The 14,039-nt window shown below is 34.2% G+C and overlaps 1 protein-coding gene across 7 annotated transcripts in view; it reads left to right on the top strand.

Moving 5' to 3' along the window:
- The window catches only part of SENP7 (SUMO specific peptidase 7), a 149,226-nt gene extending 137,010 nt beyond the window's left edge, over window positions 1-12,216 (top strand). For all 7 annotated transcript variants that reach the window (XM_019448229.2, XM_019448231.2, XM_019448230.2 and 4 more), the window contains 7 exons: window positions 2,457-2,549; window positions 3,190-3,314; window positions 5,390-5,442; window positions 6,870-6,919; window positions 7,014-7,082; window positions 7,947-8,097; window positions 10,360-12,216. In XM_019448229.2, coding sequence (XP_019303774.2) covers window positions 2,457-2,549; window positions 3,190-3,314; window positions 5,390-5,442; window positions 6,870-6,919; window positions 7,014-7,082; window positions 7,947-8,097; window positions 10,360-10,497 — 679 coding nt within the window. In that variant the 3' untranslated portion in view covers window positions 10,498-12,216. The remainder of the gene's footprint in view (window positions 1-2,456; window positions 2,550-3,189; window positions 3,315-5,389; window positions 5,443-6,869; window positions 6,920-7,013; window positions 7,083-7,946; window positions 8,098-10,359) is intronic.
- Window positions 12,217-14,039: the final 1,823 nt, after the last annotated feature.

Raw genomic sequence — 14,039 nt, 5'->3', positions numbered from 1 at the left:
TCTCCATACTCTCACCTCATGACATTCTTTCTCCTCACTTACCCTCCTTCAGCTCAGCCTTCCTCCTTTCAGTTTTCAAATATGCTAAGCTCTTTTCCTATTTTCTGACTGAAATTTCTTCTCCTGGCACTTTTTTTGTATTGTAACATGGTTTGTGATCATTGGTTTGTTTGCTTGTCCTAAGGTTAAACTTCATGAGGTCATGAAGGTAAATGCTATAACATAATTCCTTTGTGTCCCTTATGACACTTATATTTTAGACACGGTTTTTTTCTACCCTCTTCATTTTGTCTTATTTTCTACTCTGTCCCAGTGCCTTTTTCTCAGTGCTTGTAACATACTAGGAACTCGAAAGAGAATAATAATATATTTTATTGAATGGGAGAGAACTCTTAGACATATAATTAAAGATCTTCCAAAGAGTTAGGAACTGAGAATAAGAGATTATATCGTGTTTCCCATAACCTCTCCCATTCTCCTTGTTCCATCTAGTGTCTAATATATCAATCAAATAAGTCCAGTATGATCAGGAAATCAAACACCAACATAACAAAACAAAAGAAAACCAGGTGTCTATCTTTAAGATTTTCAAATGGAAAAGCAAATTAATAGGCTATGCACTATTTGAAAATAATTGTTCATAATCATTATAATGATTGGGTCATTCTGAAACAAAATTCAGTAAACATGTGACTTCTGATCATTTTATGAAGTTAAAGTCTACATAGTGTCTAATTCCTACCACCTTTTATTAGCTCATTCTAAATTCCATCTTCTCCTAATGTTTACTCCTGTGAGTATGGTTAGATATTCAGATGAACAGGGATGAGACAAAGATTTCTTTTCCTATATTACTTGGTATATAAATATAAAACAACTTATTTAATTCCTTGCATAAAAAGGAGGTTCTTGGGGGCGCCGAGGTGGCTCAGTTGGTTAAGCCTCTGACTTTGGCTCAGGTCATGATGTCACAGTTCATGGGTTTGAGCCCTGCATCAGGCTCTGTGCTGATAGCTCAGAGCCTGGAGCCTGCTTCAGATTCTGTGTCTCCCTCTCTCTCTGCCCCTCCCCCGCTCCAGCTCTGTCTCTCTTTGTCTCAAAAATACACATTAAAAAAAAAAAAATTCTTGGAGGCCCTGAGCCAGAAGTTACACACCACCTCTTTTCTAAAACTTTTTTTTAAGCAAGACTTTGAAAGTCTTTTTTTTTTAAGTTTTACTTTTTAAATGTTTATTTTTTTTAATTTTTATTTTAGAGTATGAACAGGGAGAGGGGCAGAGGGAGAGAGAGAGAATCTTAAGCAGGCTTCATGGTCAGAGCCTGATGCTGGGCTCGATCCTATGACCCTGGGATCATGACCTGCGCCAAAATCAAGAGTTGAATGGTTAACCAACTGAGCCACTCAGGCACCCCCCTTAAAACTTTTTTTTGGGGGCGCCTGGGTGGTGCAGTCGGTTGGGCGTCCGACTTCAGCCAGGTCACGATCTCGCGGTCTGTGAGTTGGAGCCCCGCGTCGGGCTCTGGGCTGATGGCTCGGAGGCTGGAGCCTGTTTCCGATTCTGTGTCTCCCTCTCTCTCTGCCCCTACCCCGTTCATGCTCTGTCTCTCTCTGTCCCAAAAATAAATAAAAAACGTTGAAAAAAAAAAATTTAAAAACATTTTTTTGATATTCAAACTTGGTTTAATATCTTCCTTCCTTATTTTCCTGATAAGATAAAGAAACAATTATTTGTGTGTCCTAGTTCTTTTCTAGGTGGCTTTTCTAAATGCTATAACATAATTCCTTTGTGTCCCTTATGACAGTTATATTTTAGACGCGGTTTTTTTCTACCCTCTTCATTTTGTGAACTCCTTAAGGGCAGCGTGGGTGATTTTTATTATTTATTATTAAGAACCTAATAAATCTATGTTGAAGAAGTAAATGAAAGATGGATGAATAGTGGGTATTTTCAACTCATTGTCTTATAATTTCCTTATATGTAAAATGAAAGGAGATGACTGTCATCTTTAAAAAAATCTAAGAATATATGCCTCATTCCTCCTGTTAGCTTTAACACCTCCCTCATCACAGGTATAACATTTAGACAATTCTTTTAAGGCTTAATGATAATATTTTTATCATGCCCAGATGGAACTAAAGTAAATAAATAGGTTTAGCTGTTTACATACAGTTACTGAGCTATTTTTGGAGTCTATAAACCATTTTATAAATTGCTCCTTCTATTCTATCTATGACATTGTTTATAAACAGTCATTAAGTTTAACAACAATTAGAAATTAATGAAAGGAAATGAGTATTATATATCTTAATATGCGTTAAATATTATATATCTTGAAGAAGATGGTTAAGTAAACTGAATCTCACATTTTTCAGTGTATAAAAATGACTCCTGAAATCTGTATCTTCAATTTTTAATTTTTTATATGTAAAATACAAGTATCTTTCATATTCCCAGAATGGCACAGAGGAGACATAAAAGAGTAAGAACATGGACTCGTCACATAAACATCTTTAACAAAGATTACATCTTTGTGCCTGTAAATGAGTCGTGAGTATTTCGGATTATTTAAAAACAAAATTGGAGAGTACAGAAAAAAATATTTTGTGCATTTTTAGATTAATAATCAGTAAAAGGTATGGGTATGCATCTCAAGTACTATGTTTAAATTTTCCAAAGAAGTAGCTAAAACTGTGAGTGACTATATTAGATTTTGATTTGGCAAATGGTCATATTGTAAATATAGTAGAAAAAATAAAAATGACAAATGCCCATAAGACTGTAATGACTGAGACATTGAATTTTTCTTTTTTGGGCTCAAAAGAATTTCTTACTAAGTAAAAGATGAAAAGATTTTAGAATAAACCTTAAAATATTTAAGAGAACAAACTGTTTAAGCACTAACAGAAAAAAGATGATGCTATGAGTTTATTTATTAAAGCAGTTCTTCAATAGGAAGCACTGATTATATGAAAGTAAATAAATTTGAAATAACTCAGATTTTACCCTAAGTAGTCTTACTACTCATTTAATTACTTTTGGAATGTGTGGTCCGTGTTATGTCAGATATTACAGTGTAGTTAATTGGTATGAAGTTTGTTTTACCCACTTTCTCAGCTGTAGATCTAAAACACATTGCTCTGCATTGTTTAGATTTCGTGTTATTAAGATTGTGTTTCTTTTTCAACAGATCTCATTGGTATCTTGCTGTCATTTGTTTTCCATGGTTAGAAGAAGCTGTATATGAAGATTTTCCACAAACTGTATCCCAGCACTCACAGGCTCAGCCATCTCAACATGACAACAAAATAATAGGTGGTAAACTTAATGTAGATACTGTTTTTAATGATGACGACAACAGTAGAATGATTATAGTGAACAATATGAGGTTAAAATATGGTGTGTGTATATATATATATATATATGTATATATATGTATATATATATACACATACATATATATGTGTATATATGTATATATATGTATATATATATACACATACATATATATGTGTATATATGTATATATATGTATATATATACACATACATATATATGTGTATATATGTATGTATATATATATATACATATATATGTATATATATGTATATATATATATATATACATACATATATATTAGGGAGGGAGGGAGGGAGGGAGGGGGAGAGAGAGAGAGAGAGAGAGAGAGGCAAAGAGGGAGGGACAGAAGGAGCCAGAGAGAGAGAGAATCTGAAGTAGGCTCCATGCTCAGCACAGAGTCCAGTGTGGGGCTCGATCTCACAACCATGAGATCATGAACTGAACTGAAATCAAGAGTTGGATGCTCAACTGACTAAACTACCCAGGAGCCCTGGTGGTAGTATTTTTTTTTTTAATGAAACTAGTAGAAAGAATAAGAAATCTGAAATTTTCATATAGATGCCCAACCTCATGTATAGATAAAATGTAATTCTTAAGTTATAATGTTATGTCAAGTTTTATCATAGCATTTTTTATAAAATAATCTTGCTAACATGACTAAGAATTCATACTATGGATCTTCAGGCATAGACCAGTTCAGGTCTTTGGCCTCCTTTGTTAAGTTTATTCCTAGGTATTGTATTCTTTTTTTTTTTTACTAGTAAAGAAACTAAACCAATTATCAAAAACCAAAGAAAAAATCAATGACCAGATAAATTCACAGATGAATTCTACCAAACATGTAAAGAAGAGTTAGTATCTACTGTCTTCAAACTATTCCCCCCCCGCCCGCCAAAAAAAAGAAGAGAGGCTTCCAAATTGATTCAATGAGGCCAGCATTACTCTGATACTGAAGCCAGACAAAGACACTAAAAAACAAAGAAACTAAAAAACAAGAAAACTACAAGCCAATATCCCTGCTGAACACAGAAGGAAAAGTCATCAGCAAAATATTAACAAACTGAATCCAAAACTACATTTAAAGACAGTTAAGTGGGATTTATTCCAGCTATGAAAGGATGGTTCAGTATCTGCAAATCAACCAACGTGACACATCACATTAACAAATTAAAGGATAAAAACCATTTGCTCATCTTAAAAGATGCAGAAAAAGCATCCATTCATGATAAAAACTCCCAACAAAGTGGGTTTAGAGGGAACATAGTTCAGCAGCATCATAAAGCCCATGAATGACAACCCATACCTAACATCATACTTATGGAGAAAAGCTAAAAGCTTCTCCTTTACGATCAGGAACAAAGATGTCCACTGTTACCACTTTTATTCAACATAGTACTGAAGTCCAGCAATTAGACAAGAAAATAAAAAAAGGCAACCAAATTGGTAAGGTAGAAGTAAAATTGTCACTATTTGCAAATGACATGATACCATATATATATATATATATATATATATATATATATATATATATATTCATATTCTTTTTGGTGCAATTGTAAGTGGAATTGTTTTCTTAATATCTCTTTCTGCTACTTTGTTATTAGTATATAGAACTGCAACAAATTTCTGTACATTAATTTTGTATCTTGCAACCCTACTGAATTAATGTATTCTAAGAGTTTTTGGGTGGTGAAATCCCACATTTTTTCTCAATTTAAATGAACACATTTCTTGTTAATGCTAGTAAACTGACTAGGTTTACTTAAAATTCTTAAAATTCTTACTTAAACTTCAGGTCTCTTAAACTTCTTCCATGATTTTTCTTATGTTACAACCCAAATGTTAATTCAGTAAGCAAATAAGCCTACTTATTTTGAGAAAAAAAGAAAATTACATGTTTTATAGCTATAGTCTAAGCAGTAAGCAGAATATTAATAGCCATTGCCATTAATACTGGTCCAAACCACATCTAAATACTTGATATTAGATATAAAATAAGCACTCATTATTGCTTTATTATTTCTAACTAGATAATGATGTACATACTACTTCAACACTGTCCTTGGGCACAGAGGATTCCCAAGTAAGTGTGTTCTTTATAGATATGAAAGAAGGAATCTTTTCTATTGTTATTTTTTAGTTTTTATTTCATTTATTTCCACCCTGGTCTTTATTATTTCCTTCCTTCTACTACCTTTGGGCTTTGTTGGATCTAACTTTTCTAGTTTCTTTAGGTGTAAGGTTAGATTGTTTATTTGAAATTTTTATTTGTTGAGGTATGCCTATATCACTATAAACTAACCTCTTAGAACTGCTTTCGTAGCATCCCAAAGATTTTGGGCTAATGTGTTTTCATTTTCATTTGTTGCCATGTAGTTTTGTGATTTCCTCCTTGAGTTCTTTGTTGACCCATTGGTTGTTTAATAGCAGGTTTAGTGTCCACATTTTTAGGTTCTGTTAACTTTTCTTTTTCTTTTTTCTTTTTTTCTTTTTTTTGAATGTTTATTTTTGAGAGAGAGAGAGAGACAGAGCATGAGTGGGGGAGGGGCCGAGAGAGAGGGAGACACAGAATCCAAAGCAGGTTCCAGGCTCTGAGCTGTCAGCACAGAGCCTGAGGCGGGGCTCGAACTCACCAGTCGTGAGATCATGACCTGAGCCGAAGTCAGACACTCAACCGACTGAGCCACCCAGGCACCCCTAACTTTTCTTTTATGGACTTCCAAACTGTTATGTATGGTCTAGATTTGGTGTCTTAATTGATTAAGGTAGCCACCTAGCGATTTTTTTTTTTTTTTGTATGTATAGACAGTAGCAGCCTTGCTATCCTGGCAGAGGCTTATGTCTTTACTGTTACTGGTATAGGGTGGGCAGAAGAAAGGAAGTTTCCTTTTCTGTTCTAACAGTGGCACAATAGGAGACCTTCTTCTTGCTTGTACAACAGTCTTCCCAAATTAAGTTCCTTAGACCAACTGTTGTAAGATGCAGAGTATGATAAAAAGGATTGTAAGGTCAGTTAAGTTGGTTAAACCCTGTGTCCTATTCATCTCTTAAAGATTCACTGTTACATTAGAATAATAAAGGTACTAAGAAGTTATGCATTAAAGAATCTGCTTAAGTTTGGCCTGTTTTTCCCAGATTTGTCTCCAGTGACATCATATATTGAGTTAGAGAATGTATGCAAAGGCAGGTTAAATTAACTTGTTTATCTTTGCTTGAGATGGTAACTGTGAATAAAAGTAATTAAAGTTCTAGGTTGTTTTTTAGGCTATGTCAAAGTTCTAGAACTTCTTGAAGCTACATGTAAAAGTATAAGATACTGTTTCACTAGTATAAGAAAATAAATCAATGAATTTCTGAAAAAACAACATTGGCTCACTTTAGATGATGAAAAGGACTCTTACTTGAAATTTTAATTTCAGAGTATTTCAAACATTTTAAAGATTAACTGAACACTAATGTATTCAAACTGGTTTTAATTGCAAAGCCATAAAAATTCCTGTTTTATTTCAGAGTACCGAGACAAATATATCAGTACCAGTACCAAAGAAAATGTGTAAAAGGTAGGTACATGCTATAATAATAGTTTTCTCAGATATTTAAGTTTAATTCATGTACAAGTATGTACATCTTGATTTCTTCTTTTGATTTTCATAGGCCATGCATTCTCATACTAGATTCCTTGAAAGCTGCTTCTATACAAAACACAGTTCAGAATTTACGAGAGTAAGTAATGACAATTTTTCTCTCAGTCTGTTATCTAAAATCTCAATAATTTTGAAGCTACGATATTTAAGAATTACTGAAAAGACTGTATCAGGAATTATATTTTATTATGTATTTAGATGAGGTCTACAATCTAATCAATAATAAACATCCCCTATTGTATGTTAATATTAAAGCACTAATATTTCTCAGATAATAACTTGTATATATTGAAAGTAAAATCAAAATTTGTATTCATAACTGAACAAAAAGCATAATTTTACAAAGGAGCATTGTGGCTATTAGTGGTTATCAAAAGTATCATTTTAGAGAAAATAAGAACTCTTTCACCTTTTTATTACTTCTGTGTGTATATACTGGGGGGCCTGGCTGTCTCAGCTGTAGAGCAAGCGTGTGACTCTTGATCTCAGGGTCTTAAGTTTAAGCCCCATCTTGAGTGTGGAGCTTACTCAAAAAAAAGGGGGGGGGTTAGTATTTTTGTGTGTATATAAGTGTGTGTGTGTATATGTATGTGTGTAATTTTGTAATTACTGTAGGATCTGGAAACAACTGGGAACTCAAGTTTTAAAGTAATTTGTTAGTTTAGTAATTAACAAATTTAGTAATTTGTTAGTAATATAAATGAGCTTATGTGTGTGAGTTATGAAAGTTGGATTGTTGAAAAAAGTCTAGCTTTTAGTTAGAAACTCAGATGATTTTCTTTTAAATAGCAACCCTTGAAGCCTCACATATTATAATTTGTACTGTTAAACTTGGAAATTTGACTTGAGGCAACACATTTGGTAGCAAATATTTTCCATCTTTGTGTTGAATAATAGTAAAGAGATTTCTACTAGAGTCACTCTACTTTTTTGATGATTCAAGGTATTTAGAAGTAGAGTGGGAAGTTAAACGAAAAACTCATCGTGAATTCAGCAAAACAAACATGGTGGACCTATGCCCTAAAGTTCCTAAACAAGATAATAGCAGTGATTGTGGAGTATATTTACTGCAGTATGTGGAGAGCTTCTTTAAGGTATGTAAAAATTCTTTATTCACAGTTACCAGCATATAATTACAAATTACTGGGCAAACAAAGAAGAAAAATATTACAGGTAATCAAGAAAGAAAAAGTAAATCACATATAATCCAGATATTAGAGTTATTTAATGGATAAGAACTTTAAAATGATTTGAATAATACGTTAGAGAGAATAGAGTGAACAAAATGGATGAAAAGATGGAACCTGCTAAAAAAGATCACGTGGGTATTCTACAGCTAAAATTTCATAATAATATATCTGAAATTAAGAATTTATTGGCACTGGGATGCCTGCATGGCTCAGTTGGTTAAGCATCCTTCTTCAACTCAGGTCATGATCTCAAGCCCCGTGTCGGGCTCTGTGCTGACAGCTAGCTCAGAGCCTGGAGCCTGTCTTCAAGATTCTGTCTCCCTCTCTTTCTGTCCCTCCCCTGCTCAGGCTGTCTCTCTCTCTCTCTGTCTCAAAAATAAATAGAACATAAGAAAAAAAAAAGAATTTATTGGACTTGTGATGAATACTTGGCGTTGTATGCAAGTGATGAATCACTAAATCCTACACGAAATTAATATTATACATATATTAACTATATATATATTAACTAACGAATTTAAATAAAAACTTGGAAGAAAAAATAGGAACTTATTGCTTGAGTTTAATAGCAGACTTGGAGGGGCGCCTGGGTGGCTCAGTCGGTTAGGCGGCCGACTTCAGCTCAGGTCACGATCTCGCGGTCCGTGAGTTCGAGCCCCGCGTCGGGCTCTGGGCTGATGGCTCAGAGCCTGGAGCCTGCTTCCGATTCTGTGTCTCCCTCTCTCTCTGCCCCTCCCCCGTTCATGCTTTGTCTCTCTGTCTCAAAAATAAAATAAAACATTAAAAAAAAATAGCAGACTTGGATGTAGCAGAAGACAGGATTAGAATTAAAAAAAAAAAAAAGCAACTGGGTGGCTCAGTTGGTTAAGCATCTGGCTCTTGATTTTGGCTCAGGTCACAATCTCACAGTTTGTGGGTTCAAGCTCCACGTTGGGCTCTGCACTGACAGTGTGCAGCCTGCTTGCGATTCTCTCTCTCTGCCCTTCCCCTGCTCACTGTCTCTCTCTCAAAATAAATAAACTTCCATAAATGAGTAAATAAATAACAAATAAATAGGGCAATAGAAAGTATTCAACTGTATTTGAGAGAAAAAAAAGAACGTAAAGAACAGAATAGACAAGTGTGATGTGAGTAAAAAATTTGAATTTACATGTAATTGGAGTTCCAGAAAGATTAGGTTGGAAGAGAAAGGCAGACAAAAATTTGAAGGAAAAATTTCAAAACTAAAAGACCCATGTTTTCAAGAAGCTCAGAAAGCCATAAGCTAGATGAGTACAGTGACAAGCATGAGTGTTCTTTTCTAGCTCATCAGCCATGCTATAGGTAACAGTATTGAAGAAATTTTAAAAGCAAGGGACCACTCTTTGCTTTTTAAACCATCAGCTCGTTACTTCAGTCATTACCAGTGTTACTTGTGAGGCCCCTCTCCTCTCTCTGGAGGTCAGGGAGGCGAGACTGAAAGTTCCAACTCTCTAATTACATTGTTGGTTGTCTTGGCAACCAGCCCCATTTTTTTTTGGTGTGGTGTTACGAAGGTGGGTACAGAAGCAGGGTATTTTTGACTAGAAGCTTGCTTGGAGAATTCTTTTTTTTTTCATATTTATTTGCTTTATTCTGAGAGAGCATGAGTGGGTGAGAGGCAGAGACAGAGAGATAATCCCAAGCAGACTCTGCACTGTTAGTGCAGAAACCAGCACGGGGCTCCTTACCACCCCCCGCCCAAACCATGAGATCATGACCTGAGCCTAGATCAAGATTTGGACAATTAACTGACCGAGCCACCCAGGTGCCCCTTGCTTGGAGAATTCTTAAAGGTACTTTCAGCATGTGAGGGTTATAGTATACAGTTGGAACTTTTGATATAATTGGGGAGGAATGATAATATATAGTTTTAGGTGAATCGTATAGTATGTGAATTCTATCTCAGTAAAGCTGTTATTTTAAAAAGTTAGCAATTTTTCAGGGTGCCTGGCTGGCTTAGCCAGAAGAGCATGTGACGCTTGATCTCAAAGTCGTGACTTTGAGCCCCATGTGGGGTGTAGAGAGTAATTAACTTAAAAATAAAAAGCTAAAAAAAGTTAGGAATTTTTCATTTCTTGTAAAATGAAATTAAAACAAGTTTGAATTGTCCTGCTAAAGGGATTTCATTTTCTTTTCTCTCATTAGGATCCTATTGTTAATTTTGAACTTCCAATTCATTTGGAGAAATGGTTTCCTCGTCATGTAATAAAGACCAAACGGGAAGATATTCGAGAGCTCATTTTGAAACTTCACTTACAGCAACAGAAGGGCAGCAGTAGCTAGTTAATCTGTACAAACATGACACAGATGTCCTATAAGATTACTGGAAAGCTGCTTACCAGCATTTGTGTTAGTCAGCTCACAGAGAAGAAAATAACTTGTGGTAGTTTTATAAGTCATTGAACATTATTTAAAATAAATAAGATATATTATTAGATTGTTGGGATCTGATAGATGTAGTGGGAAATGGGGGTGATATAGAGAAACTTATTAGAAATTAAACTTTCATAAATATTTGATATTTTTCTGATCAAATTTGCTTCTGATTATGCAATAGCATATGTAAATGTGGGAATGTTTTTGTAGATAATAAAACCAAGTGATCTGTACTTCCATATAACTGGGAGTTGAGGGGAGTTAGGTCCTCCCTGGTGCCAGCCCCAGTGCTTGTCACATTTGTTGACAAGTCACATTATATTGTAATACTATTCTTTGCGGCTCAAGCATGCAATATGAATACTATGTATTTTTTTAAAGAGGAATTTAGTATTAAGGCTTCAGAAAATGCCATTTACGGCATCCTTTCTGTATAGTGTAAAAGAAGACATGATGTTAGGAAGATGATTGAAATTGACTCTTTCAAAGCGCAGCTTATTTTTCTCAGTTGCTAAATGGAATTGTTACTCTGCTGTGATTGTTACATGTTTTCTTTTTCTTTTGATGTCATATATGGGGATCTGGGAAATTAGTTCATTCATTCAGAATGAAGTTTGGAACAAAAAAAATTTAGCTACCCAAAATAGGTTTTTACAATGACATTTGTAGCTCAACATAGTTCTTTGAGGTAATAGCTATATCAATATTGACTTCTATCCTATTCTGATATCCTAGAATATACGTACACACTTTCTGTAAGTATCAAAGATAAAATTGATGTCCTCATAACTTTAATTAAAGAATACCCTCAAAATCTTATTTATTAATTGTTAGAACTAAATATATAATTTTATAGCTCTGTTTACCCAGTATTTATCTGCAAAGTCAGATTGCTCGAATTGCTTTTATATTTTTAAATTGTAGTTTTTAGAGACCTATGATCCCTATGAAGCATAAATTTTTATTAAATGTTTAGGGAACAGTTTTGAATTCATGTGATGATGGTGGTATTATATGTGATTAAACACTTTACAACCTTTTCCTAATGTTATCAGGAAAATTTTGAGGGGACAATTATATTGTATTTTCTCAGATTAAAAAAACATGTTTTTTAAGAATATTATTTTAATCTTCTGTTTTAAGTATCTCTTGGATTTATATTGTTAACTGTATATAAAGCAGTGAAGCAAAGGCAATTTAAGATAAAGCTAAAAATTGGAACATTTTATTTCAAAATCATGTGAATTTGAAGTCAGTTAAGCCTCAGTATTTTTGAATTTTTGTTAATCTTGTCACCATCTTTATATTGTTAAAGATATTTGTCTTTTGGAGATTTCTCAGAAAGATGATTATAATTACATGATTTTATTCCCAGTATGTGTGTGTATGGGAGGGGATTTTTTTAAAATGACTATTAATTATTTTGTACATCTAACTTTGGGAAAGCAAGTATGTAATACATCTTCATATGACTTCTTAACTTTTGTGTTTGTATGTTTTTCAAAGGTACCACTGTCCTTTATCATGTTTTGAAGATTGTTTAAAATTCATTTTCCTAAATTCATGTGGAAATAATGTGTTGAGAATATCAACATTTTATATTAAACATGTTTCCAATTCATCAAATTAAGGTGTAATTTTCCTTTCTTAAGAATCATGAGCCATTCTTAGAAATAAATTGTTGAATTCATAATACCCAATGCATCTCCAATAACTGATGGTTAGATGAATTTTTCTTTCTGCCTTAACAAGCATATAGTTAATTTGATTGTTCAGGAGACATTTTTGGAGCATGTACTATTAGCAGGCAGTTTGCTAGGTACAAAACAATGAACCCCAGCTTTTATTCCTGAGTCATTTATAGCTAATGGGAGAAATGGACATATGCATAGTTTTAATATTACTGGTAAAAATGATCATAGAGTTTCTTGGGGGCTCAGGAGGGAATTCAGCCTTGCTGCATGTGTGTGTGTGTGTGTGTGTGTGTGTGTATGTGAGAGAGAGAGAGAGAGAGAGGTGGCAGGGGAGAGAGAGTGAGATGTGGTAGAGAGGTAGTAAGAGGGTTGTCACTGGACAGGGAAAGTCTTCCTAGAGAAGATAATACTAATTTTAATTTGCAACTCTTGGAGTAAACAAAAGTGGTAGTTTTTTTTTTTTTTTTTTGTCATATCTGATCACTTAACTAGGATTTAGGAAAAGTTTAATGCCTCTTATAATCAGTTTGTTTTCTTTTTATGTTATGGGGGAAATAGGGTTCTTGTCATACAGAGCCATTTCTAACCTGGTTCTAATCTATGTGCTGTCCTCTTCTTTCCACTGTCACCTACTTTTTAATTCTATAAAATTATTTATGCTGTAATTGCTTTTGGCTTAATACCAAGCTTAAGCCTTTTATTCATAGCAAATTATCTTGGGTTTTCTTTCTTTCAGTAATGTTTATTTGGAAATGTGCTGAACTAAAATAAATATGAAATGTCATCTGTATTCAGTATTTTTTTTTTTTTTAATTGTGAAAACGACCTGTAATTGTTGAACTATGTCTGGACTGGAAGAACTGTGAGTGGACTTGTATACTCTGAAGGCTTGCTTGACTGGAAGTATATAAAACCTTATGGGAAATCATAGGCTTTTCCTTCCTTCTGTAGAGTCCCTTGTAACTGAGCTTGATCTTGTGGAAATTTGGGAACATTGTCCAGGAGCTGCTAAAAGACAAACTTCTGTGGGTATGTGGCTTCCCTGTCTACACCCACCTACCTGGTCTCTTCTCTTAAAACTGAGTACATCCCTTTGAGGGTTGAAGATATCGGGGTTGACTATTTTAGAATTCTCAAGAGAAATGTGCTTTAAATCTTTACAAAACTTTTCTTTTTTCAGGGGCTCCTGGTGGTTCAGTCGGTTAAGTGTCCAACTTTGGCTTAGATCATGATCTCACGGTTCGTGAGTTGGAGCCCCGCATTGGGCTCCCTGCTGTCAACACAGAGCCTGCTTCATATCCTCTTCTCCTCCCCCACTAATGTGCGCTCGCACGCACACACACACACACACACACACACTGTCTCTCTCTCAAAAATAAATAAAAACAAAACTTTTTTTTTTTCTTTTTTTTTTTTTAGAGAACTTCTCCAAAGACACAGGACATAAGATGTAAATCCAGTGCTATTTGATAGTAAATCCTAGCTTCCACAGGGACTTTGACTAGTTTAATTGCTTTTTACTAGGTTTGTTTGATAAAAACAACTGCTCTAATACAAAGAATTTTATCTAGTCCCATTGTGGTAAAAGTTATCCTTTGTTGGTTGCGAGTTCCTCACGTACATAAACATTCTGGGCCTCATGTTTAATAGCTAATTAAGCAACACAGTTATCATGTGGCTGTCATTAATATTGTATGATTAGTATGTGCCAGGCAGTATTCTAATAGTGCATTTTCTGTGTATTAATGAATTTAA

Source organism: Panthera pardus, unplaced genomic scaffold, assembly GCF_024362965.1.
Source record: "Panthera pardus isolate Hobbes unplaced genomic scaffold, ASM2436296v1 HiC_scaffold_16, whole genome shotgun sequence".
Lineage (NCBI taxonomy): Eukaryota > Metazoa > Chordata > Mammalia > Carnivora > Felidae > Panthera > Panthera pardus.
This window is presented reverse-complemented; position numbering and strand designations above follow the sequence as displayed.